The 24189-nt window shown below is 38.2% G+C and overlaps 3 protein-coding genes across 5 annotated transcripts in view; 1 reads left to right on the forward strand and 2 right to left on the reverse strand.

Annotated features, from left to right (window-relative positions):
• The window catches only part of ankrd12 (ankyrin repeat domain 12), a 51795-nt gene extending 43643 nt beyond the window's left edge, over window positions 1-8152 (reverse strand). For 2 of the 3 annotated variants that reach the window (XM_037682382.1, XM_037682380.1), the window contains exon 1: window positions 7982-8152. The gene's annotated coding sequence lies outside the window, so the exon portion shown is untranslated. Of the gene's footprint in view, window positions 1-6780; window positions 6833-7981 lie in introns of those variants that run through there. The other variant, XM_037682381.1, reaches the window with a different exon arrangement.
• Window positions 8153-9519: 1367 nt separating this feature from the next.
• On the reverse strand, window positions 9520-19326 carry ndufv2 (NADH:ubiquinone oxidoreductase core subunit V2). Its single transcript, XM_037682383.1, has 8 exons — window positions 19194-19326; window positions 18196-18258; window positions 16225-16287; window positions 15940-16056; window positions 13773-13941; window positions 13429-13538; window positions 9771-9847; window positions 9520-9693 (listed from the first exon to the last, which is right to left on the reverse strand). Exons 1-8 carry the CDS (start codon window positions 19233-19235, stop codon window positions 9600-9602), a joined length of 735 nt encoding a protein of 244 aa, XP_037538311.1. The 5' UTR covers window positions 19236-19326; the 3' UTR covers window positions 9520-9599.
• Window positions 19327-20775: 1449 nt separating this feature from the next.
• The window catches only part of acss2l (acyl-CoA synthetase short chain family member 2 like), a 14967-nt gene continuing 11553 nt past the window's right edge, over window positions 20776-24189 (forward strand). The window contains exons 1-4 of the mRNA XM_037682384.1: window positions 20776-20880; window positions 20933-21078; window positions 21149-21344; window positions 23217-23308. Of these exons, the coding sequence (XP_037538312.1) occupies window positions 20810-20880; window positions 20933-21078; window positions 21149-21344; window positions 23217-23308 (505 nt within the window). The 5' untranslated portion in view covers window positions 20776-20809. The remainder of the gene's footprint in view (window positions 20881-20932; window positions 21079-21148; window positions 21345-23216; window positions 23309-24189) is intronic.

Here is a 24189-nt window from a genome sequence, read left to right on the forward strand (position 1 = left end):
CGTCAGACTGACGAAGCCTCTTGGATGAGGGGCGAAACGTTTCTTTTTTAACAAAAAAACGAAGTCCAGATGACATGATTCAACCTTTTTTGTTGCTCCTTTTAATGTTTACTAAACCTGCCTGAACTGTCAGTGTGAAGACGTTGTAGTCCAGCTACAAAGACAGACTAATCCTGTGCTGAAAAGTTTAAAAGCACAAGTTCCCCATCTGGAATGTTGAGACCGTGTCCGAGTGCTGCCAAGCTCATCCATCAGAACGAGAAGTTCTGCGTGAACGTGGAAAAACTCCGCAAGGCGATTAGAACAGAATAAATGCATCGAGCCGATGGACACGGAAAACGGACGGGAAGGAAATTTATTCTACCGCCAGTTTTCAGAAACTTGTTCCAACAGATTTAGATTGTGCCAAAGCATAACGCTACAGAGACGGAGTTTTCTTCAAATGAGCAGTCCTTCTTGGCAAGAGATTTAAAAATAGCATGAAAGTTTTGTGTATTTTAATCAGTTTGTGGCATTTTTCTTGTACAAAATATCAAAAGAACAGCCGAAGGAAAAGTCAGCTGAAAGAGAAGTAGGAAGTAAAGGTTACAAATCTTCTTATCCGTATATTTGTTTAAATATTACAGCTTCTAAACAAAACAGATTGGATTTGTTACTATAATCTTATCTTCCCTGATACTGTGTTCACTAAAATGATTGTGCAACATTATTGTATGAAGTCCAACAAGTTGCACTACATTTGGAGAAAAATACAGCAAAGTATGTTTCTCTTTAAAAACGTCCGTGATGAGTTAATAACGGGCGGCACGGTGGTGCAACTGGTAGAGCCGCTGCCTCTCAGCGAGCAGGTTACCCTGGTTCAAATCCTGGTCCGGGGGCCTTTCTGGGTGGAGTTTGCATGTTCTCTCCGTGCATGCGTGGGTTTTCTCCGGGTACACCGGTTTCCTCCCACAGACCAAAATCATGCATGTTAGGCTGATTGGTAACTTTAAATTGTCCCTAGGTGTGAGTGAGAGAGGCTCGTTTTGTCTCTATGCAGTCCTGTGACGGACTGGAGACCTGTCCAGGGTGTCCCCCGTCTCTCACACAGTGATGGCTGGACAAGGGCACCAGTGACGCCCACGACCCAAAAAGGAAGAAGCGGGTAAAATATAATGGATGGATGAGTTAATAACACCCAGTGACATTTTCTAACAAAAACACAACATACATTTTTGAAAATGGAAGAAAACAAACTTTTAGATATGACCCTTTACTTAACCTTACACGGAGCTGACATGCATCCACTGACTCTTATGTAAAGTCTGACTTCAACGTGTGTAGCTTCCATCTACTTGGAGCGAGAGTTATAATCCATTTTTCAACGCATCGCGACGCAGACACGAACCATTAAGAATTCATTTTAAAATGTCAAAAACAGATTATATTGAATGTAAACGTCCTGTAAAAAGGTGGAACTACGAAGTGTAGTACTTGGACCGTTTCATGACACAAGAAGAAGCAACTTTTGCTTTGAAAGCCAGTGTTTGGATTGAAGTTAACGGGAAAATTATATTCTTGGTAGCCAATATATTTGTGAGTGTACACGTTCTATCCAGAGGATGATGAAATGCTGCCGGCTGTTCAGAACTAAAAATGCAAATAAAAATTTTATCATTTTCATACAATTTGAAGTCGCCAACAACAGTCCGGCTGACGCAGGGATGATGCCCGATTTGCATCCAGCACTGAGAAATATCATGGCCTTTTCCCACGGGCTCCACTTGGGTTGACTCGGTCTTTCAGGCTGCTTCAGCCTAGAAGGAGGCGCATGTTTCCGTGCTTGTTGGCTGACGACAGAATTCAGATGGAGCTAGACCAGACAGAATCGATTTATGGGCACCAACCGGTGGAGGGAAGGTGGCCTCGACTCAGCCGTAGCATTTTTTGGAAGCTGAGCCAGAAGATGGTGTGTTTTGTCACTTTATTTCACTTATTTGTCCACAGTGTTTGCCTCTGGTAGAAAAATAAAAACAGAAAATCGAGGCAGAACTCAAGTTATAGTGAAACCCACCGAGACTGTGAAGACCTGAGCAGAGTCACGGTGAGCTGTGGTAAGACTGGACAATGGGGAACAAAATGCTTAGAGGGTTCTCTCACACTGATAGAGACGATAAAATCTATGTCCCAGAGGCCGGAAACTAAGTGCCTGGCTTCAACTAAAACTTAAGAAAAAAAAAAAAGTTGAACTTGTAACGAGCACAAAGCCAAGACAAAGCTGAATTGGTTTATGGACAGCTCTGCATTTGCCTTCAAGGGTATACATTTGGCACTGAATTCTACCTAGAATAAAAATGGGTCCATCAGTGGTTTCCATTCAACCAGAGAAAGCCTGAGAGAGAATCTTCCAGGAAATTATATCAGAGGAAAACCTAAATCTGGATGTGCAACGATTGTCTCCCTAAGTAAAGGAAACGAGAGTATAATCACTATCCAAGTATTGTCTGAAAAATTCCCTAATGCTCAACATGTTCGCATTTCCTTCCACATGAAAGCATAATAACACCAAATAAAATGTCTCGCCTGTATTTTCTGACAAGAATTAAATATAGTGTAAACAAGACTCGACTAAAAAACACTAGAGCCGTTTACAAGAAAAAAAAATTAAAGCACAGGTGAAAGAACGAGACAACGCTGCGCTTTAAGAGACCCCATCCACATAAATGTCTGGATAATAAATGAAGGTTGATGAAATGTGTTCTTCTACGTTAAATTTTAAAAGCCACAAACTGATGTAATGCTTCATAAGGGCAGTTTATGTTTGCTTTTAATTTGGTGCATTCGGGTTTGATTAAACATCCCGGCGTATTTCACATCGTGTTCTTTACAAGTATTTCAAGTTAATACTTAGAAACTGAAAAGGCAACGTTACATTATTCCTCAAAGCCCGTCAGTCTCGCCTACATTTGGACGAATAAAACGTGTAGTTTGTTTCTTTGCAGTGTCCAAGTTGAATTAGTTTCACAATAGTAAGCTTTTTAAGCCACAAAATGAAACAAGTATTAATTATATTACACTATTACATTATTTAAGTAACTCTAAATTGTCTCTAGGTGTGAGTGAGAGGTGACTGGTTGTTTGTCTCTGTGATGGACTTGCGACCTGTCCAGGGTGTACCTAGTGCACAGTGACTGCTGGATATGGACACCGATGACCCTCTGAAAGGCCGAGTGACACATGCACAACATTGTGTGCTCTTTCCTGGTGGTAGAGACTGTGCAGTGATGAAATACAAACTAAAATACACGGAAATGACCAACTACTTACTCTAATTCTGCTTGTAAAAACATGTAGATGTACTTCCTCCAGTAAAGAACAAATGAGACTAGTCATCCCTCACAAAATTGCGGTTCACGTCTTGCAGCTTCACTGTATCGCAGGTTTGTTAAACCCGTTTTTTTATTTTGTGTGTACTGTACATTCATCTTGTCGTCATCATCTTCATCGCCAAAGTGTTTATCGGCAGATGACGTGTTTATAACAGTGGGAAAGGTTTGTAGGAGTGTGGGAAGGGTTTATAATAGCTTAATATATATATAAATAATAGGAAAAATATAACGCCATGCAGATTTTCACCTACCGTGGGGGTCTCTGGAACGTAACTCCCGTGATAGGTGAGGGTTCACTGTATAACTTTCATTTGAGTGTAATATTAAAGGCAGAAGTATTTAGCATCATCGGCTCCTAAATTCCAGGACATCCTTGTAAAAGAGATTGATGATCTCAATGGATTTCTTCCTGGTAAAATAAAGGATTTTTTTTTTTATGGAGAGCGGTGGCGCAGAGACTAGAGAAGGCAAGCCTGTGATTGGAAGGTTGCTGGTTCAACTCCCTGAACTGACAATATCAAAATGCGAGTGGGAAAGGTGGAACACCTTGGCCTGTCGCGATACACAATAAATCAATTAATCGCATGATAAACGAAAATTATTGACCTCATTTTCATTTAAAGGCTTTATCATTTCTTCGTGTCTCTCTCTTTCTACTGAAGACACTGGACGACAAAAAGCTCAACTCGGGTGCTCTTCACTGACCCCTCCCTTTCTCTTTAAAATTTGTTTCAACCGTCCAAAATCGCGTTTTTGTATCATTAAAAGCAGCTAAGCTGAGAAGCTAAGCTGAGAAGCTAAGCTAACAGGCTGACCTCAGGGAAAAAACCTCCGTCTTGTCGAAGCTCCAAAATTCACGGTTGAAACCTGTGCCTTCATCTAAAAAGTTATTGTTTTTCTGCAAAAGAAGCTGAGAACTTGTCTACTGATTTTTTATTAAAAGCTTTGTGTAATAACTGCTATGCTAAAGAGCTGAAACCACTCCGAGCGTTTGCCATTTTGAGAACCAAAAAACAAGAACAAGAGACAGCCCATGTCACGTCAAGGGGCCTCCCTCTCATTTTTCTTACAGAGACACGCTGCTCGCTCCCTCACTATCCATCCTTTGGTTCAAACTGTCTTATACTGCCATCCAGTGGTCAAAAAGGTACTACACACAAAAATCCAACATTTCTTCTTAAATTTGACAATGATTATTAATTATTGTCAAATTTCAAACAATATTATCGTTAATCGCAATAATTTCTGAGACAATTTATCGCCCAGAAAAATGTGTTATCGTGACAGGCCTAGAAACACCCACACCTGCCTCCACCCTCATGCCCCACTCTGTGCCTTTGAGCAAGGGCCTTAATCTCCCCCATCTGCTCCCTGGGCGCCCTACATGGCAGCTCTCTGCTCCACACAGAGGGCTGTGGTAGCTCGGTGGTTACGTCTGGAAGGGCGTCGAGCGTAAAAACAATCACCAAGTCTTTTGTGTGAGCTAGTTTGCTGTGGCGCTCCCTGAAGAAGGGAGCAGCCGAAAGAAGGAAAAGGCTCCTAAATTAAAGACAAAAAAAACTGTGCTTTCTTGTTGTGAAAGTAGTGTCTAAATCTAAATCATTTTGTTCATTTACCCTGCTACTTATTTTAAATTTACCTGCCAAACATGTAAAATCTTGAGTAACGATACAAAAACATCACAAGCCGTTTTTATTAGTACAAGTAGACGTACTGAGGTCGAAGTCGCAACTTACGGTCCTGAAATTAACAACAAAGGAGATAAACCGATACGTCGGTATGTAATCCCACCGCTTTTCATTACTTACACAGGACCATCAACCCTGGCAGCATAAACAATCCCTCCACGTGAAGCGCCATCATCCTAATCTGAGAATAATACGCTCCATTCATAAGATTCAGTCAACGGTTTCCTTCACAGCCGAGGCTCTGATTAACATTTTTCTCTAACGTTTATGAAGAATGTCTTGAAGAGAAATCATAAACCCAAACTGCATGAAGATTGTTTATTCATTTACTGTTCTTTGTAATGTCAAATTTAAGAGGTTTTTAAAAACTCCGTAAAACATCATTAACTCGTTAAGTGCAACTTTCTGTTCAGTTTAGTTTTAACAGCTCTAAGACGTCAAGACTTCTGGGATATTTATACAAATAAGGTTATTTAAACCTGCAAAACAGGTAACGAAATACAAAAGGATGCTATTATAATTTTAAATAAAGGTTATACTTGAAGATACACTTGTTATATTTCGACCAGTTTTAGTCATGAAATCCCAAAGATTAACTAAACTTGTAAAGATTAGGGTGCGTTCTTGTAGCGCAAGACTTTTATTCTTAACTGCAACATTTCACCCTCCAGTGTTCACGAGCTACAGTACAAATGGTAAAATTTCATTATTTTCAGTTTATAAAATGTTTTGCATACAGCAAGTGTCAATTAGCATTGCAAAATATATATCGCAACTTTGCAATATTAATATTATAATGACAAAGGACTGCGATAAATCACGGGTCATTATAGTTCATGTTCCACAGCAGAATATTTGTGGTTAATCCAACAGTGTCACTGGTCTTTAGTCCACACCTTGTATAATGTGGGTTTATTGCAATTGATATTATCATTGCAATACTATTGTTAATTTGAGTTTTTATAAAAATGCTTTATTTAAAATAAAATTAAAAAAGACATCCAGGTGCTTTTTTTTTTTTTTATTTATAAAATGAAGGAGGGGGAAAATAAAGTCTGGAAACACTAATGTTTTTCTGTACTCTACTTTCTTATTATCTACACCTGGAAAATACTAAAAACTAATTCCAGGCTTTTCCAGGAACCCTGGTGAGCCCATCCCTTGGGGTCAGAAACTACAGATTGGCTCTTGATTAAATCTCAATTTATTTTCTCAAAGACAAATGTATTTTTCTATCCTTACCTTACAGAATACATTTAATTGATATTAGACAATGCATGCAAATATATTTTATGACCAATGGAACTCGTCTTTTATAGAATACAATGCTTTGCTCTTGGGCTACATTCAAAAATGTCGCAACAGGATTATTAATGTTAAAATACATACATTTTCAGTGGTTTTGAATCAGATTATTATTTCTACACCAATGAAAGATTGTTTTGGGATTAATGCAACTCAAACGCATCTAAGTTTTTGTAAAAGATTCCTCACTTTCGTTTACAGCTACATTTGACAATCAGGCACCGTCAGTTTTGGAAATTTTCCCCACTAAGAGTTGGGAAGCTCTCAACACAACCCGTATACATTTGATTATAGCCACAACTTTTGCTTTAACTCCCTCAACGCTCAATTTCCTCCCACCAAAATGACAACGTCTACCAACTCTCGTCTTCACGGTTTTAAAAGTCGCCATTTCTTTCCAGAAGAAGAAAGAACTTTACCTTTTCTCTTTGGACCTGGCGCCTCTGACGTCATTGTTCGTTTGTTGACTCTTGATTATTTTATCCATTCAATATCCATCACTGCACCTATCCAAGTGTCCTTGTCAATATTCGTACGTAGATGAACAACTCGCTAAGGTTGGCAACAAAACACCACTCTTGTGATTTCACTAATTTATTACAAATCATGCGGTAGACTTTTGGTATAGAATAATGCGAATTTAGTTGTTATTTTTATTATAGATGATAAACACAATTTTTTTTTTAATAAAACAATAAAGATGCAATAATTTGACATATCATAAGGCACGCAAGCATCTAAAGCCATCTGACTGTGAGTAATCTTGGTTATATTTTGAACTTTTGCTCATTTTAATGCCATGTCTGGTCGTTGCACATGTGAAAACAAGCAGCTTTTGTGTCAGGCAACACACCCCCAAGATGTCAGTCAATGTCTTGGAGGCGAAAAGCTCCTAATTACTTGAGCTATGCGACTTCCTTGTGTGCATTAACGAATCATAATCATATCTCACACTAAATTAGACGGCGATTACGTTAAGAAATAGTAAATAAACAGTGGTTAGATGGTAGCAGACACCACCACACACGTCCTGGTTGATGTCTCTGACAAAAAGCAAATAAAACGCACTGTGTTAATGCGGATTAAAGCCATGCGAAGTGATATTAAACGTGGGATTGGCGGCGTTTCGCACGTGAAGGCGTATCGGGTGCTGCGAGGCTAATCAAGTTCACACATCGTTTTTAAATGGCATTAAAAAAAATGTTCAACACAAAAGCCCGAGACAAAAGCACACTGGCTGACTGCAGCCCTCTTTTTTCGATCCCCCTCCCCAGCCTTTCCAGCCCCCGTCACAGCCTCGCTGACGGGGGGCGACCCGCCGTGCTTCGCTCCGACATTTTCCCTACCGCTTCTCTCTGGATGCTGGCGTTTAAACGCAACACGACACGTTCACGTTCTTAAAAAATAAAAAGGATAATGGCAGAAATTTCTGTTACCGGGTAGAAACAGGTCAGTGTGTGTAACGCACGTGGCACACAACTATACCGAACCCACGCAAAACACACAACATTCATTTTCAGTTGACGTGAAGTTAGCCTTACATTAGCCTGTTCGTAAAGCCAGACGGCTAAGTAGGATTTTTTTTTTAGCCAAGCAATGTTTAAATCGTCTCGTGCTTACCTGTAAATCGGGTCGCGCGTTCCTACCGACTCATTCGCGTTGCGTCAGATGTGAATATCGGGCTATTTTGACAGTTACTTTCTAAATATCGTACGTTAACCGTAGCCTACGGCTGTGTGACGTTCATCTCCGCTTTTGAAAACATCCCAGCCGTTCGTCTGTCTCCGAGAAAAGCCCAGCAAAACATGCAAGCGCCACTCCCATTGGTCGAGAGGGAGTCACGTGACCGCCCGAGCCCCACCGAGCTTATAAGGTCTCGCGTCTGCTGGGCTAGGCTCGTAGATGAGGGACGTGTCAAATGGTTTTTAGGTGCTATTTGTCAAGGCTGTGAGTAAATCCGCATTTTCTAATGCTTGTAGTAATATTTGTGCTATCGCGTTTTAAAAGTTAGCGGCGTGTTTAGCTTCTACAGGCGGCTTTTTGGCGTGTAAAATCGGGATGGTAGGAGAGGGAGAACAAGAATGGCCGCTTGACGTCATCTTTTCCGCTGGTGTGTTGCGGTCAGTGGGAACTTTCTCGAAGCTCAAGGCCGGGGTTGAGAGGGTGAACAGTGCTTCCGTTTTTCGCTTTCATCCAGTGAGCAGTTGCTACATGGTTCGTTCCAAATGTCAATAACAAAGTGATGGCGGTAATTATCACTTATTGCCCGCCATTTCTTTGTATGAGTCAGCTTAGAATTTGTTGCGCAGTGACATTTGCATCGCGTTGCGCTTACTGCGCATGCGTCGACTAATGTTGCAGAGCAGGGTTGAAGGTGGGGGAGGGGCACGGGCTAGACACTCGGAAAGCTTCGTATTTTTTGTTTTTACACTAAAGTGCAAGAAATGCTTAATGTATTACACTAATCTATTTGTGCCCCTTTTTAGGTATTATAATTTAAATTCAAATTAGTTAAGCTAGTGCCTCTATCTCGTAATGGTACTCAAATATTTAATTGATTACTCGAGTAGCACCTGCCATACATTTGATCAAATCTAAATTGCCAAATTATTTAATCTGATTCTTTGCCACATTGAGGTATTTATTGTAACTGGAGTCTTGTAAGTAAAATAAATACAGTTGTACTTGAAGTGCAGTCTGATTGTCATAGTTGGGCATCCATCTGTAGAACATTGTTGTTGTTTTGCTTTTAAACATTTACTTTTATATTTTATAAAGGCAGTTAAGACTTGGCACAAGTTTGCCATCTTACAAAGGCCTTTAAAATAGACATCAAATACAAAATTGCGATCCACAACTTTTAGTTTTTACAAATTAATTTCTAGACAACATATAAATGTATTGCATAATTTTGGATAGGTGGCACGCTTTGCTAAAAAAAAGTTAATCCATCTGTTTTAAATTTGTTGCACCAGGCACAAGTATAATAAAAATACAGACTAACATTAGATGCCTAGTTTGAGACCTGTGTAATAACATCTACACAAAAATAAATCTGTTCAAACAAAAAAAGTCACCTGTATAAATTTGTCACAATTGTTATTAAAAGCTACAATGAAAGTACAATCCTTATAAGAGACACTCAGCTAGACAACAGGTACATGAACATTTTATTTACACAATGTCATAGAATTTGGGTTGAAATCTTCAGAATTCAGATCGAGTGGCCCAAATATGTCTACAGGTCCGGTCTGACACCAAATCCTGGTCCTGTTGGAGGTCCAGTCAGAGAGGTCAGTCCTCCTGAAGGCTCGCATGAGAAACGCCCATTCCTGCAAGAAATAAGTTAAAATAAACTAAAAGAATCTGCATGATACGACAAGAAAATCCGAGAATAAAATCCATGTACCTCGGTCCAGGTGGTGGGACTCTTCCTGCCTTCAGTTCATCAATAATATCCTCGATGTCTTTAGGTGTGAGGTCCTCCTGAGGACGAGAATTAAAGAGGAATAAAATACATCAGCATGAATATGGTGGTGGGTAGTGAAAGTGCTCATTACATTTATATAGAACTAAAAAACCTTTAGCTCGTGACATTAAATATTTAAGAAGTACTATAGTACTGACCATCTAAAATGAACAGTTCTAACTCAATAATCTTTAAAATCTTGTCCCCAATTACACAATTTTGTTCCTCTTCTACGCTGGTCTCAGCTGTACCATATTTACTTTCAGTTCACTTGATTAAGTTTCTTGTCTTCCTGATAAGTTTTTAACAATCGTGAAACACTTGAGTAAGTAATTACTTGTGTCCAGAGTCCAAACGGACTCAAAATCTCTGAAAACTGCAACTTTTTTGTTTTAGATGCTATATGAACATATCTTCTTCACAAAGCCAGCATTTTCCATCTTTATCAGCTAAAAGAAATAAACTTTTTTTTTTTTTTTTTTACTTATTAATATCGGCTTCAGATGTTTCTTTCAAATAACGATGTAATTATTATTATTTTGAATTAAATCCTTTTGTTTATTTTGTGCTAGTCCTCTTACAATGCTGGTCAAATTTCACTTCTCGTTTTGTTTCTCATAAAGTAAATTACACTTTTAAAAAAGGACAATAAATGAAAATTAACAAGTGTTTAAACAAAGTGGCACAATTAAGCAACAGCTCTTATCGTTAATTATTGAGCATGGACTTTGTTCTTATCGTTAAGCCTTTAAATCTAAAACAGACGAAACGACCACAGTGAAGATGAAGACTGGAATTATATGGAACCAAAACTACAACATAAATATAATTGGTGTATTCGCCTTTTTTCAGCTAAATTATAAAAACAATTGATAAATAAATCCCCCGGGAGAACGAATAGTCAAATAGATGACTACAGCACCAAAAATTAACTGAAATTAATGGATTATTATTTAAAACAACTAAATACAAACTCTTAAATACTGTAATCCTGTTGCGTTTTGGCCAAAGCCTCAATAAAGCAAGTTACTGTGCTTACATACAGATAAACAAAATTGTACTTTATAATTAGGTTTGATTTGATTTTAAATTACAGTTCTAATAGAAAATTTCAAAACTGTAAGACATTTCTTGCTATTTAAGCCAACCAAAGACTTGATGCTTTGACGAAGCCAGCGGTAGCTTTTATACTTAAAACATTTGCTCATCAACATTAACACAAAAAGCTGTACTGTGATATTTGGTATCTTGTAGTTAGAGCTGGACAATAATTTGATATATCTCGCGATATACTTTTATTAAATAACTGAGTTTTAAGCACATTTTCGATATTTCGATGGGATTACAGCGTTTCACTGACTCGTTTCTTTTTCTGTTCGGGTTGAAGCGGCCACTTCAGTTTCAACCCGGACAGAAAAAGGTGCGACACAACTACGTAAGTGCGTGGTGACGTAATGTTACGCAGAGCTCAAGTCCAGAAGTGCGTGGTGACGTAATGTTACGCAGAGCTTAAGTCCAGAAGGCGTTAGTGGTAGCAGGCTAAGCTAGGCTAATCTCCAACGCGCGTTAAGTTTTCTCTTCAAAATGAGTGCCCCTGATCGTCAGAATGGGACTGAACAAGCTTCCACAAGTGAAGAGAAAGCAGATGACATCACTGATAAGAGAGGAAAGACTAATTTGCTGGTTTGGAAGTGGTTCGGCTTTCTAAGACACGATAAACTGCAGGTTTCAGTCAGCGTGCTGCAAAATGTGACGGAGAGTCGTTCCAACTAGCGGTGGGAACATCTAACTTGTTCCACTTGACAGAAGATGATGAGTCACATGATGAAGCACAATAAAGTTTGAGCCAACGTGTCCCTGAAACACCCCCAGCGCTGCATGTTTTGTTTGTTTTTATCATTTAGTCATTCATTTAAAATGAAACAAATTCATCAGAAAGAAAAAAAAACATTGAATGAAAAAGTTGCAGAAAGAAGAAAAAAAAAAATTCTTATCTGCCCCTAATTTAAAAAATACAAAATAACTACAAACAACAACAACGACCTTGACTTGAACAATCTCCAAACTGAAAACAAAAAAAACTTCAGGCATCCTTCACCTGGTACTAAACCTTCCTAACAACTTTAACTATCATCTTTTTAAACTTATAAATTGTTTTAGAAATGTTTGTGGTGACATCAAGGCAATTCCATAATCCCATTCCCTGAATTACAACGCAGCTCCTTCAGATTAGTTCTAAATGGAGGTTTTACAAACATTTACATTCCCTTAAGTTATATTGTCTCTCCTTTTTTTATATTTATTTTTTACAAATTTTAATTGAATATTTGGGGCTAATATTTTTATGAGCTTTATACATGACTTGTAAAATACTATATTCAACCAAATCATAACATTTTAATAATTTCAATTGATTAAATAATATATTTGTTGGATGACTATAGCACTTCATAATAATAATAATTCTTATAGCTCGTTTTTGTAAAAATAAAAATAGGATTTGTAATTGTTTTGCTTTTCCCCAAACTTCATTACAATAGATTAAATATGGAACAATCATTACATTATACAATATATACAAAGCTTTGTCATTCAAAAACTCTTACTTTATACAGTAATGCAATTGATTATTTGTATTTTTAAGTATTTTACGAGATTTCCATGTCAGCTTCTCATTAATAACGACACCCAACAATTTTATTTTATTAACAACGAATTTCAATGCTGTCAATTTTAAAGTTGTTTAAAGTTAAAACTATTAATATCGACAAAGTTGAGAATTTTAAGTTCATTTGACAGTGATTTCAATTTTTTTGAAGGCTAAATACAAATAAAAGGTGAACATTAATTTATTTGTATAGTTTGTAGTTTTTCTGAGGCTTTTATATTGGTTATATCGATATCGAATTATATCGTTATCGACCGAAATTAAGAGATATATCGTGATAAAAGTTTTGGCCATATCGTCCAGCCCTACTTGTAGTGATATAAAAAGTTAAAATTTATATTCCAAAACAGACTGTTCTAACATCTTTTCAAAAACTGCCTGCTTTAATATTAAAATGTTTAATTTATCCAATCTGAGCCTCTTAGATCAAAATAAACAGATGACTCTTATCTTGTTTTAATGGTTATCTGCATTTCAGATTGTTGATTATTCACCTAAAGTAAGAACTGGCTACGATGAAAAGCACCTCAGCTCATTTTAATGTTCATATCTCAGCAGTTTGTAGTTTAACAGAAGTCCTCTTTTCCCCACTTGGTTTTTAATTGGGTCAATCAGTTTTGCTTTGCTCGCACTAACTCGCTTTCCAAAAAGTAAATCGGTGCCCAATAAGTTTCATGAAACGTTTAAATCTAAAGAGGGCTTTTTTTTTTTAATAGCACTTCTCACAAATGAAGTTAATCTATTTCCAGAACTGAGTTCAGAAACGTTTGGCGCGTGTGTGTGGTAAGGGGTGGAGGGGGGTAAACCACACCTGAGCTGCCTCGGCTCTGCAGGCATTCCACCTAATTTGTGTTTTTAATCTGATTTTGTTAATGCAGTCAGAAAGTTAAGTGAGGAAGCCCATCTGCACAGAGGAGCTGAGGCACTCACATAATAGTTGTCGTTGATCTGGACCATCGGAGCGTTCACACAGGCGCCCAGGCATTCCACTTCTATTAGAGTGAACATCTTGTCTGCAGTGCTTTCTCCAACCTTAATACCTGCAGAGAGACGCAGCTAATCTCCTGAAACTGAAAACTTTTTTTTAACGACTTCACTAATGGAAAGTAAAACCAAACATTTCGCAGACTTAAGAAAACAAAAGAGCACGTTAGCTGTGTATTTACATGTTTGTACCAGATCTGTGTTCCAAAAACTGCTCAATAAAAATGAACAATTGTCATTTTGGATGTTCATCTCTTCTTTGGTTTCTCAAAATGGAGAATGAGTCTTACCCAGTTTGTTCTGGATGGCCTCCAGAATGCTGTCGGAGTTGCAGAGCATGCACGGCGTTGTCGTGCACACCTGGATGAAGTATTTTCCCACAGGCTGACGCTGAAACATGGTATAAAATGTCGCCACTTCATACACCCTCATAGGAGCGACCCCCAGTACCTCAGCAACCTGAATGAGAACGAATATCAATTGATGTGCAAGCACTCTTCAAATTTAACATTGTGCATAAAAACTAATCGTCATGACTGAACCGAAAGAGAACATTAAAAATGGATCCATCGATCTGTTACAACATTCTGCTCCTCGTGACAATCGATCACTTCTGCATTTTTCTTTTCTGTGGTTTTATTCAAACAAGCCTGGGAATCAAACCAGAACCACGGCTTTAATGGCTTGAAGGTCACTGGGCTGCAACTAGTTGGCAAACGGGATTTAAAATGGACTCTCAAACATCTTGAAACGTTTGCAGAGGGTTCTGAGTTTCCCTCAAGCTATCAGTCTTGTTGCTGAAGTTTAAAACGTGATCTAATCAAATTGTGAGGCTTTTTGTTTATTTCCATTCTCAAAATAATTAGGTGCTTTCGAAGCCCTTCTCAGTTTTGTTGTGGGCATCTTTTAACTCGTCTCCAGAGCACCTGAGCTGTATTTGGACCCCTGCAGGAGAGTTCTCCTTTGACAGAAAGCATGCCCATCTTCATTTCAAATGCTGACGTACTCCAGTAAATTAAATCCAGGGATTCTGCACATTTCAGCCACTTCAATTCAAGCCTTTTTAGAGACCGTTACGGTTGAAATTTAAGACCTTCATGAACAACAACTATTAAAAGTACGAGTCGTAAGATTTCTTTCAAAGTACCGGTAACTCATTTTATTGCTTTTTCCCCCAAATTGAATAATTTTTTTATTTATTTTTTTAAGTCAGGAGCGCAGCAGCTAGATTCTTGCGATGAAGGCTGAGTGTCCTTAAATAAATGGCTGCTGCAAAACGAGTCTTTTAGTTTTGTTCCAGTGTAAAAACAAAAACCATCAGAAATCCTCTGGACGAATGAAGGCCAGCAACACATTGAATAATGGTTGAGAAAGACTCATTGGATGAACAAATACCTAAATTCAAGACAAATGTATTTTAAGACCTATAAAGGAAAATGGACATATTTTAAGACCAAAAGCTGAACACTTTTTTATCCTGCAGAAACCCTGATATCATAAATTTTATACACGTGTCTGTCGAGGTGGGCAACAAATTAAAGCGCACAGCCTTGAATAGTTTCACCGGTTGTTTGGCTGTAAACACTCAGACTGTGTATTTGTCTACAAATTTGGGCTAATCTCCAACCCCTGCAGCCCAGTGAGACCCTAGCATTAAACACAATATGACGTCAAATTATCAGTAATTTATATCAACCAGACAAATCTATAATAATAATAAATAATGATAATTGACAATCTATAAATCTGAGACTCGACCTCTCCTGGTGGCTTCAAACAACTGCTTAGTTCATGGCAACAAAACAAGGCAGACCTGTTCCTGGTTTTACTATTTTACATCGCTTTAGACTGTAGCTATTTTTTAAATATATTTTCTTCAATTTATTTTTTTAATTCATGTTTTTTTAGAGTTGTGAACCGTTGTTGTTCTTTGTTCAAACCTGTCTCTTGTAAATGAGTCCTCGAGGCTCAATGAGACTAAACTGTATAAAGGTTGAATTACAAAATAAAAAAAGAATGATAATGCTGCATTGACCGTGTTGGATGGATAGGAGCTAAAAATATCACTTTCTGATAATAAGGTTTATTTATGCCTGTTTTTCTTTGGTAAATTTAATTCTATTGCAGTAACGATGTTCATGTAAACACGGAGCTTACAACCTTTTAATAATCAGAAGTTGTTTATATGGTTTAAAACCAGTAAGTAACAAACTGGTTAATTAGTGTAGGTAAAAGTTTAAACTTTAATAATTTATCGGATTGCGCAGAAGCAGCATTAAGCCAACATGTTCATCTGTGACTGTTTAGTTTTTGTGAAAAATTACCCGGACGAGTTGAACAAAATGATATTTGAAGGAGAAAGTCGTATCTGACGCAGACACGTTGGGTCGCCTGCGGGTTATTGGAAAGCGGAGCACGTCTAGAAAAAAAAAAAAAAGGTTTCAGAAATCACTTTGCCTTGTTCATGGCAGAGAGGGGGAGCCATCCGTGTTGTCTCTGGGCCAAATCCAAGATGGGGATAGTTGCTGCTTGCTTGTGTCCTTCAGGGTACATCGACAAGATCACCTGGATCCGCTGCAAGGAAAGTAAATAAAGACAACTATCTGATCTTTACTGTAATTTAACTAATTAGGCTGTTAAACTAAAATGTATTTTTTTAGAGAACCGGTTCCTGTAAAGACAAATGAAACGTGCGTGTGTATACGTGAGGAAACGTCACATTGGTCTACGCAGACGACTCACCTTTTCGTTTTCTGCCGTGAACTTGAACGGCGTGTCTGGGTTGTTGTCTGGAGTATCTCTGTGCTGGAAAAAGTTAAAAGGTCACTATTATGTGAAAATAAAAAAGTAAATATAAAGCTATAAAATTGGGAAGCTGTTATGATCAACAATCTACGCTTGAGAAAACAGATGACAAACATTTTTTTGAGTCGTGAGAGGGAGCAGGTGCCAACATCCAACCCAGGACGAAGTTTTTATTTTATTAAACTGTGGTCAGTGCATCTCAGAAGAACGCTGTGAAACTGTGTGTGAGATATTTTTGTTGCTCTAAAACTCAATTACAAACGGGGGCCACAATTAAAACCTTTTTCAAACTAAGGGCCGGTTTCAGAATCGAACTCAAGTTAGAGACTCAACATCTTTTTTTGGTTGCAGGTTCCTCAACAAGAGTTTGGTCTCATTTGATATTCTCTGTTACACTTTTGACATCATAATCAAAGATTACTGAAAAAAAATTAAGTGATAAAAGTATTTTACATTTAAAATATCTTGGGGGCCAGATAAGATGTCAACGAGGGCCACATTTGGCCCCCGGGCCTTGAGTTTGACACACGTGCTCTAAAAGTTCTTCCTTGGACATGTATAAGAAACGTTTGGAAAAGTATTACTCCTGGGATTAGTAAAAAAAAAATCATGAAGCTGAGCTGTGGTCAGAACTTTTTTTTAAATTGTGTACGTAGTGGGACATTTTGAAGCTATTTGATAAAATGTTGACATAAAAATGTGACTACGGTATATTTGAGTTATTCTTTAAAATGCGTGTTTTATAAAGCCATGGTATAACCTTTTGTTAAAATAAGTAAACATGTTGCAAAGTGCAGCATTTACACAACAAGAAAACTTCTGACTGATAATACTACAGATAAGATTAAATAAAACTTGTAGGTTTTGGTTATACACAACTCTGGAATTAACATTACTGACTGAAAAACGATTAGGTTCAGTGTTTCTCACACAATGAACAATTAAACCAAACAGCACAGGAAACTCCTCTGTGTTTAGTATTCTCCGTCTATTTTGTCTTTTACTAAATAATGCAACAAGACTACCGGTACGTCCTTCTCAGACTACACTGTTGTCTCATTTTCTTTTTCACATCTTAATGCAATTTAAAACAGATGGTTATGGTTCAATACTTCTCAGCAATATATAAACAAGAGAACCGCCAGCGGTCCATAATACATCTATTGGTAAAATATTAATCAAAATCCAAAGCATACATTTTCTCAAAGAACCGTCCTGAGTATAAGTGTTTATTACGTAAACGCACGGTTGTGGTGGGGTGAAAGGTCAGTTTGACTGATAATGTCGTCCATGGTGTAAATCAACAAGCAGTTCGTTTAAAGAGACGTGAAAGTGCAGCCATCTGCAATGTGGAAACCTGTTGGTGACTTACCAGCTGCTCCAAACCAGTTTATCATCAGAGGAATGGACTTCACCAGAACCACTCAAGATTTCTTTGGTGGAAGTGGTCTTAATAAAAACAAGATCCGATGTGGAGCCATAGTCTGATGACATACTCTATCCTAAACATGTGGAATTCAACAATGGGCAACTTCAACTTCCTGCTAACTCTTATGGATGGATAGATAAGGTGGTTTGACACTTCTGCTACACAGATGTCAAGCTGGAGCACAGACGGTTTCAACAAACACTTGTGAACTTAACCTTTGACCTTGAAATCAACAAGGATCATCCTTGACCCATGAGGTGCAGCTTCACGTTTCTATGTTAATAGGTTATCAATTTCGAGCTCTGACAAGAAACTGTCCACATGGACAGGATGAATGCATAAAAATAAATACTTTGTCAGAAACAACAAGACGCTAACAGAAAACTGATTTTAGAACGTTCTTGGCATAAACCGCTTCAACAAAGCAGATCTTTATTAGAGCCTCGAGTATTGGTTAATTTGAAGAAAGTGGAACTCACCACGAAGACGCCTCCAGCTCCAGAGCGTGCAGCAGATCGATGCAGACCCCTGACATGCCTGGCCTGTAACACACGGGAAGACATGCAGGTAAAATACACACGGGCAACTCATTAGTTTTCATTAACCTCAACAGAGGACTGCTTTCACGAGTATTTAGAAACAAAGATACAGAAGAAGATCTGAGGACCTGATGTGACGTTTGGTTAATAATTTCAATAAATGGTAATCTAAGACTAGAATTAAAACAAATGATGCTTATGCAGTACATCAAGCTTTTAAGAAATAAAATGTTGGGCACTGACAGGGTAATCTTTCTTAACGCATACCTAGCCAATAGCTACAACATAGTAAAGTTGGAATTATACAAACAGGGGTTGGTTGGAACTTTTAAATATAGATTAAACAAAAGTTTAACAAAAATAATAACCTATGCTAAATAGTGATGTTCTTATTAATTTAACTGCTGGACTGCAAAACTTGATTAACAAATTGAGGTCACAGTAGAAATTAAAACTACAAACCTCCAAATTCACAGGTGAATTATAATTAAAGATGAGCATTTATACTATATATTTATACTATATATATATTTTACAGTATTTTGACTGATTCTTGATTTAGTCGTTATTAGACAAATGTAACAGCAAAAGAAGCTAAAACTTAACCATCTAAATGTAAATAACCTCAGTAATTATTATAATACGTACAGGTAAAAAATATTTGTTACCTGTTCTTTTCCTTAACGTGGTTCAAATGTTGAACTGATACAGAAACTATACGGTAATAGTAGGAAGACAACAACCACATTAACAAGTAAATTCATCCTTTATAAGGTTTATTTTTGACAGTTAACTAGAAAGACAACTAACGCTACTTAGCTTAGCCTAGCTTAGCGGCTTCAGCTACGTCCTTGTAGAGTCATACCACTTTCCCTCCAACTTCTAGAAAAAAACACGCACATCTGAGGTTAAAATCATGCAAAATATCACATCCATACCGTCTGCGACACAGCAGAGCGAACAGCAGCCGACAAAAACATGTTGGGCCTGAAATCTGGTCCTGAGGTGTTAGCAAAAGGACGGGATAGCTGTGCTAGACATCAACACCAGAAAACTCTGGTTCGATTAGTTGGGTCTGACCAAAACGTCAGTCTTCGCCGCTAAATCGATCCCAGAGTTAAGCTTTCTGGACATTTATGTCAGAATCTGTTGAATCATCTTAAAGAAGCTTTATGATAACCCTTTCAGCTGTTTTAACTGATAACTCTCTAATGTCTTTATGCTCTCAATGTTTCCTGTCAAGTCTTTCAAGATTCCAGGTGCTCTTTTTAAGTGTAGACTTGTGTGCAAGTTTAGATTTGTGCAAGTATTTGTTTTATAAATTCAAACGTTAGGATGCCACAATTAATTTTAGCAAGTTGTATTAATTTCCTCGGCTTGATGTGAAAAATACAAGTAACTAAATCTTGATTACATATTTAGATATATTTTACAAACCCAAAACAAGTGTTTGTAATGACAAATCAAATTTAGCCCATATGTAACAGAAAGACGTGGTGAATTGTAGTTTATGCTAATGATTAAAATAGTTTGTCTAGAGCAAATATAGTAAAATAAATCTTAAGCTGGCAGGTAAAGTAAGTTGCTTTAGTTTACAAAAAAAAATATTCAGAGGCCAATGTAATGTAAAAAAGGTTTTTCATGATTTACTGAATTGTGTTTAACTGTTTGCCAGTGAAATTAATTCATATTATCATTTATTACATTTGTTTTATGTTATGTTTTACTGTCTACATCTGTACATTTGGTGTTGTTTTAATAATTTTTATGTCAAAGTGTTCAATTCATTCAGGAAATTCATGCTAAGACTTTTTGTTTGTGCAAGTTTTATACTTTCATTAAATTGTACTTTGTTTACAAATAGTTTATCCATAGTAATACACTAAGATTTCTTCAGTTCCATCATGAACATTGTTCTTGTTGAAATCTGCTTAAGAAAATTAACTCTTCCCTTTGTCTTTGTCAATATCTACCATTCTGCTACTTTTAGTCAAACTTTTCCTGCATTGAGCTACAGTTTTGCTATTAAGTTTCAGCTTTTCATCAAAGTCAATTTTTTTGCAGAAAATATTTCTCTAGTTTATTTTATGATCATTGGTTGATGGGAAAAGTCCAAACCAAAGCCATTACAAACATAGGTACAAATACATTTTCTTTACTATTACATGTAAATATACTAATTTCTTTTTTAAATCAGAAAAAAAAGTGTCAAGAAATGTTTTAAATTGCAGCTTCTCACAGTAAAAACACATTTAAGATCAAGAATTACGACTCCGTAAACAACTGTTGTTTCCTTGGTGTTTTTTTTATTTTTCTCAAACTTCCCAGTGTTCCTCTGAAAACTAACTGAACCCACGGCAGTCATCCGACTGCACATGACCTCCTCCTCCCTGTCCACTCACTTGCATGGGAGCATAACGTGGCCAGCGTGCGAGCTGAGACGCGTCCAATGAAAAAGTGGGAGTGCTCGGTCCTGTGAGCCGATTGGATGCCCCGACACTAAGCAGACTGAGGATCTGTCTCCAGATCTGGGATCAGGGGCGGGTTGTTCTGCATGCTGAATTGTGTTGCTTCCGTGCAGGAGGCCTTGTTCTCACCTCACCCCTGGAGGAGCCACACAGTGCAGCAGAGACTGCACATCACTTCCATTTCTCCACCCGACCCTCAGATGACACAGGCCTGACCACATCTGTCCTACGATGGTTGTGTCCGAATCCCGGGACAAGATGTACTACCCTCCTCCCGACCTGCAGAGGGATGCTCACGTGCCTGATCTGAACTCCTACCTGGAAATGTACAAGAAGTCGCTGGAGAATCCAGAAGGTGGGTCTGTCTTATGAACGGCGTGTCCATTCTCACCTGCCTGATCTGACAAACGGTGTCTTTGTCTCAGCTTTCTGGAAGGAGATTGCTGATGAGTTCTTCTGGAAGAAGCCAGCGGCAGGGCCGATGCTTCAGTACAACTTTGACGTAACGAAGGGCAGCATATTTGTCAAGTGCATGGAAGGAGCCAAAACCAACATGTGCTATAACGTTTTGGACAGACATGTGAGGGAAGGGAAGCTCGGTGAAAAGGTTGCCTATTACTGGTAAGCAATAAAAAATAAGTTATAAACTGCCCTCAGAGTGAAGAATGGCTTTGAAGGGAGGTCCTGACTGGAGTTATGTCAGATATCCCAACTCCTGCGTCCTCTGCGCCAACCACACTGCAGCCGACAAATCCCAGCACAATATCACGGCTTCAATCATCCTGAAGCTTCTTTTTCTAAAATACACTTCCATATTTTCACAGTACATCTTCACACAGTCAACGTTTCCTATGAATATACTGTACTTCAAATCGCTGTGACTTTACATAACAGCACATTTGTTTGGTCAGCGGCAGAGGCTGAGCAAACAAAATAGCTGTTCTGCCCGTTCGGCTGTGTACGGGTTCAGTGTAACACGGGCACACCGGACATCCATCCAACCTTTGATGCTGTCTGCAGGAAATCAAAGCAGGGGTTATGCTGCAGTCTCAGTCTCATGGGCAGCTGTGGCTGAGTGGTTAGAGCAGTCGTCCTCCAATGCAAGAGTTGGGGGTTCAATTCCACCAGCAGTCACATGCCAAAGTGTCCCTGGGCAAGACACTGAACCCCTCATTGCCTCCGATGTGTGTCCCATCAGTGTATGAATGTGATCTAAAGCACTGATTATTCTCTGTATAGATATAGTAGAGTGATGTATGAACGGGTAAATGAGGGCACAGATGTAAAGATCATTGAGTATCTTCATAAGATAGAAAGGCGCTATATAAGTACAGTCTATTTACCATTCAGGGAGGAAGAACTGTGTTGTTGCAAATAGCTTCATTTAATGTAACACCGTTTAAAACTGTCTCGAATAGCAGAACTCTAAAGACTATTGCAACAAAAGGTGTTTTAAAATCAGCTGAGAACGTTTTCTTTGACCTGTTACTCCATCAGATAACTGTAGACACATCCGAGGGTGTTTGCGTTTCAGTGAAAGTGGACATTTTTACACAAACTGCGACCAAAGCAAAGTTTAGCTCCGAATCACCACTGAGCAACAGATGTGCCCTCGGGTCCTTTAGAGTAGAGCCATCATGCTCTTCACTGGGCGGTTTCACAGCTTTTTGCACCTTGAATCATAAAATCAACACATCTCACATGGCGGCCTGGTAAGCAGACGGCTCACAGCCTTTGTTTGACTTTGTCAACCTGAGGCTCAGAAGCTCTTGGAGGCAACAGGGATGGAACAAAAACTCACTTCCTTGCGCTTTAATTTAAGCCTTTAGAGCAACGAGCTTCATTTTGATGTGAGACCTTTTATTTATATAGAAGAAAATACTTGTGCTTTTAACTTTACGTAAATCTGCAGGCAATAAAATGGCTAAAATTTAAATTCTGCTTGGGAAATATTTTCTGTATGAGCAAGGTAAAGAGAAGAATTGTCATACTTAAATAACAACAAAATAGTTAGATATCCAATCAATTTGTTTTTGGAACATCAATCCATTATTCTTTTAGGAGTTTGTACTGCAGACAAATTCTGCAGTATTCATACTATACTACTATATATTATATTTATATTACTACATCCTATATTCATACAGTATTCATATTCTAAGTATTCATATTTCTGTGACTTCACTTTTCCTCCTTAAGGCATTAGGTCATTACAATTTGATTGAAAGTGTAACTATAGAGAATAAAACAAGTACCTTAAGAGCTACAAGATCTAAATGTTAGCTAAATTAGTATCATAAAAGGTAAAAGGCATATACAGTTTATATGTCTAATAGTTTAACATGCAGGTATATAAATTTACCCATGCTACGTGCATTACTGAGCACTATTCTGGACCTGACTCTGGAGAAGGTGACAGTGTACACTGAATGTAAACTTTGAGCTTGCACAGTACTTTAGTGACAGTATTTTGCTTGCATGTTGTCTTGTCAGGGAAGGTAACTCTCCCGACCATCACCAGACCATAACGTATAGCCAACTGCTGAGCCACGTCTGCCGCTGCGCTAATGTGCTCAAGAAAATGGGTGAGAAAAACAGCACATAAACAACTTTTTTTAATAAGTTTCCTTCAGCTTTATTTTGCTTATGACTGGTACATGGATGATTTTTATGTTGAACAGTTAGAAACATTATTAAAGAATGATATTCACTCACTATATCTATGTCTGTCTATACTACGCAGTCAGTGTAGTTTTGCTAGCTACATTATCTATATTTCTATGCAACTAGTTGTGCTAAATATGCAGCTACTTGTATAGTTGTAGTTAGTAGCTAGTAGCTACCTATCTATCTAAGCTATGCTAACTAACTAACTAACTATCCAACTGATCGTTGTTTTAGAGATCATAGCTAGTTGGATACGCTGGCTGTTAGCTATTTATCTAAGCTATATTAGCTAGCTAAAGAATTTACAAGCAGTTAAAGTAAATAGGGGAGTGGTGGCGCAAAGGCTAGATAAGGTGGCCCTGTGATCGGAAGATCGCCGGTTCAATTCCATGGACCGATCAACAACAAAAATGTGGGTGGGAAAGGTGAAGCACACATATTTGCCTCCACCCTTATTTGCCCCACTCTGGGCCCTTGTGAAGACCCTTGACCCCACCATCTGTGCCCCCGGGTGCCCTAGATGGCAGCCCTGTGCTCCACACAGAGGGCTGTGGTAGCTCGGTGGTTGTGTCAGGAACGGCATTCGGCGTAAAAACAATTTGCAAGTCTTCGTGCGAGTTCACTGTGGTGACCCCTTAAGAAAAGATTAGCCCAAAAAAAAAGTATATATGCTAGCCACATTAACTACTAGCTGATTAGCCAACTGTTAGCTAGCTAACAGCTAGTTTTAGCTTGATAACTAACCAGCCAGAAATAGCTGTTAGCTAGCCAGTTACTCAGCTAATGTAGCTAGCACAAC

The sequence above is a fragment of the Nematolebias whitei genome, chromosome 9 (assembly GCF_014905685.2).
Source record: "Nematolebias whitei isolate Nwh7 chromosome 9, NemWhi1, whole genome shotgun sequence".
Taxonomy (NCBI): Eukaryota; Metazoa; Chordata; class Actinopteri; order Cyprinodontiformes; family Rivulidae; genus Nematolebias; species Nematolebias whitei.

Excerpts from the sequence above, each read along its gene's own strand:
- ndufv2 (XM_037682383.1), bottom strand. The coding sequence starts at position 19,235 with ATGTTTTTGTCGGCTGCTGTTCGCTCTGCTGTGTCGCAGACG. Across the intron at positions 13,942-15,939 it reads CCCTCTCTGCCATGAACAAG|GTTGCTGAGGTACTGGGGGT; the intron begins GCAAAGTGATTT and ends GTTCTCATTCAG. Across the intron at positions 9,694-9,770 it reads GTCCCACCACCTGGACCGAG|GAATGGGCGTTTCTCATGCG; the intron begins GTACATGGATTT and ends TATTTCTTGCAG.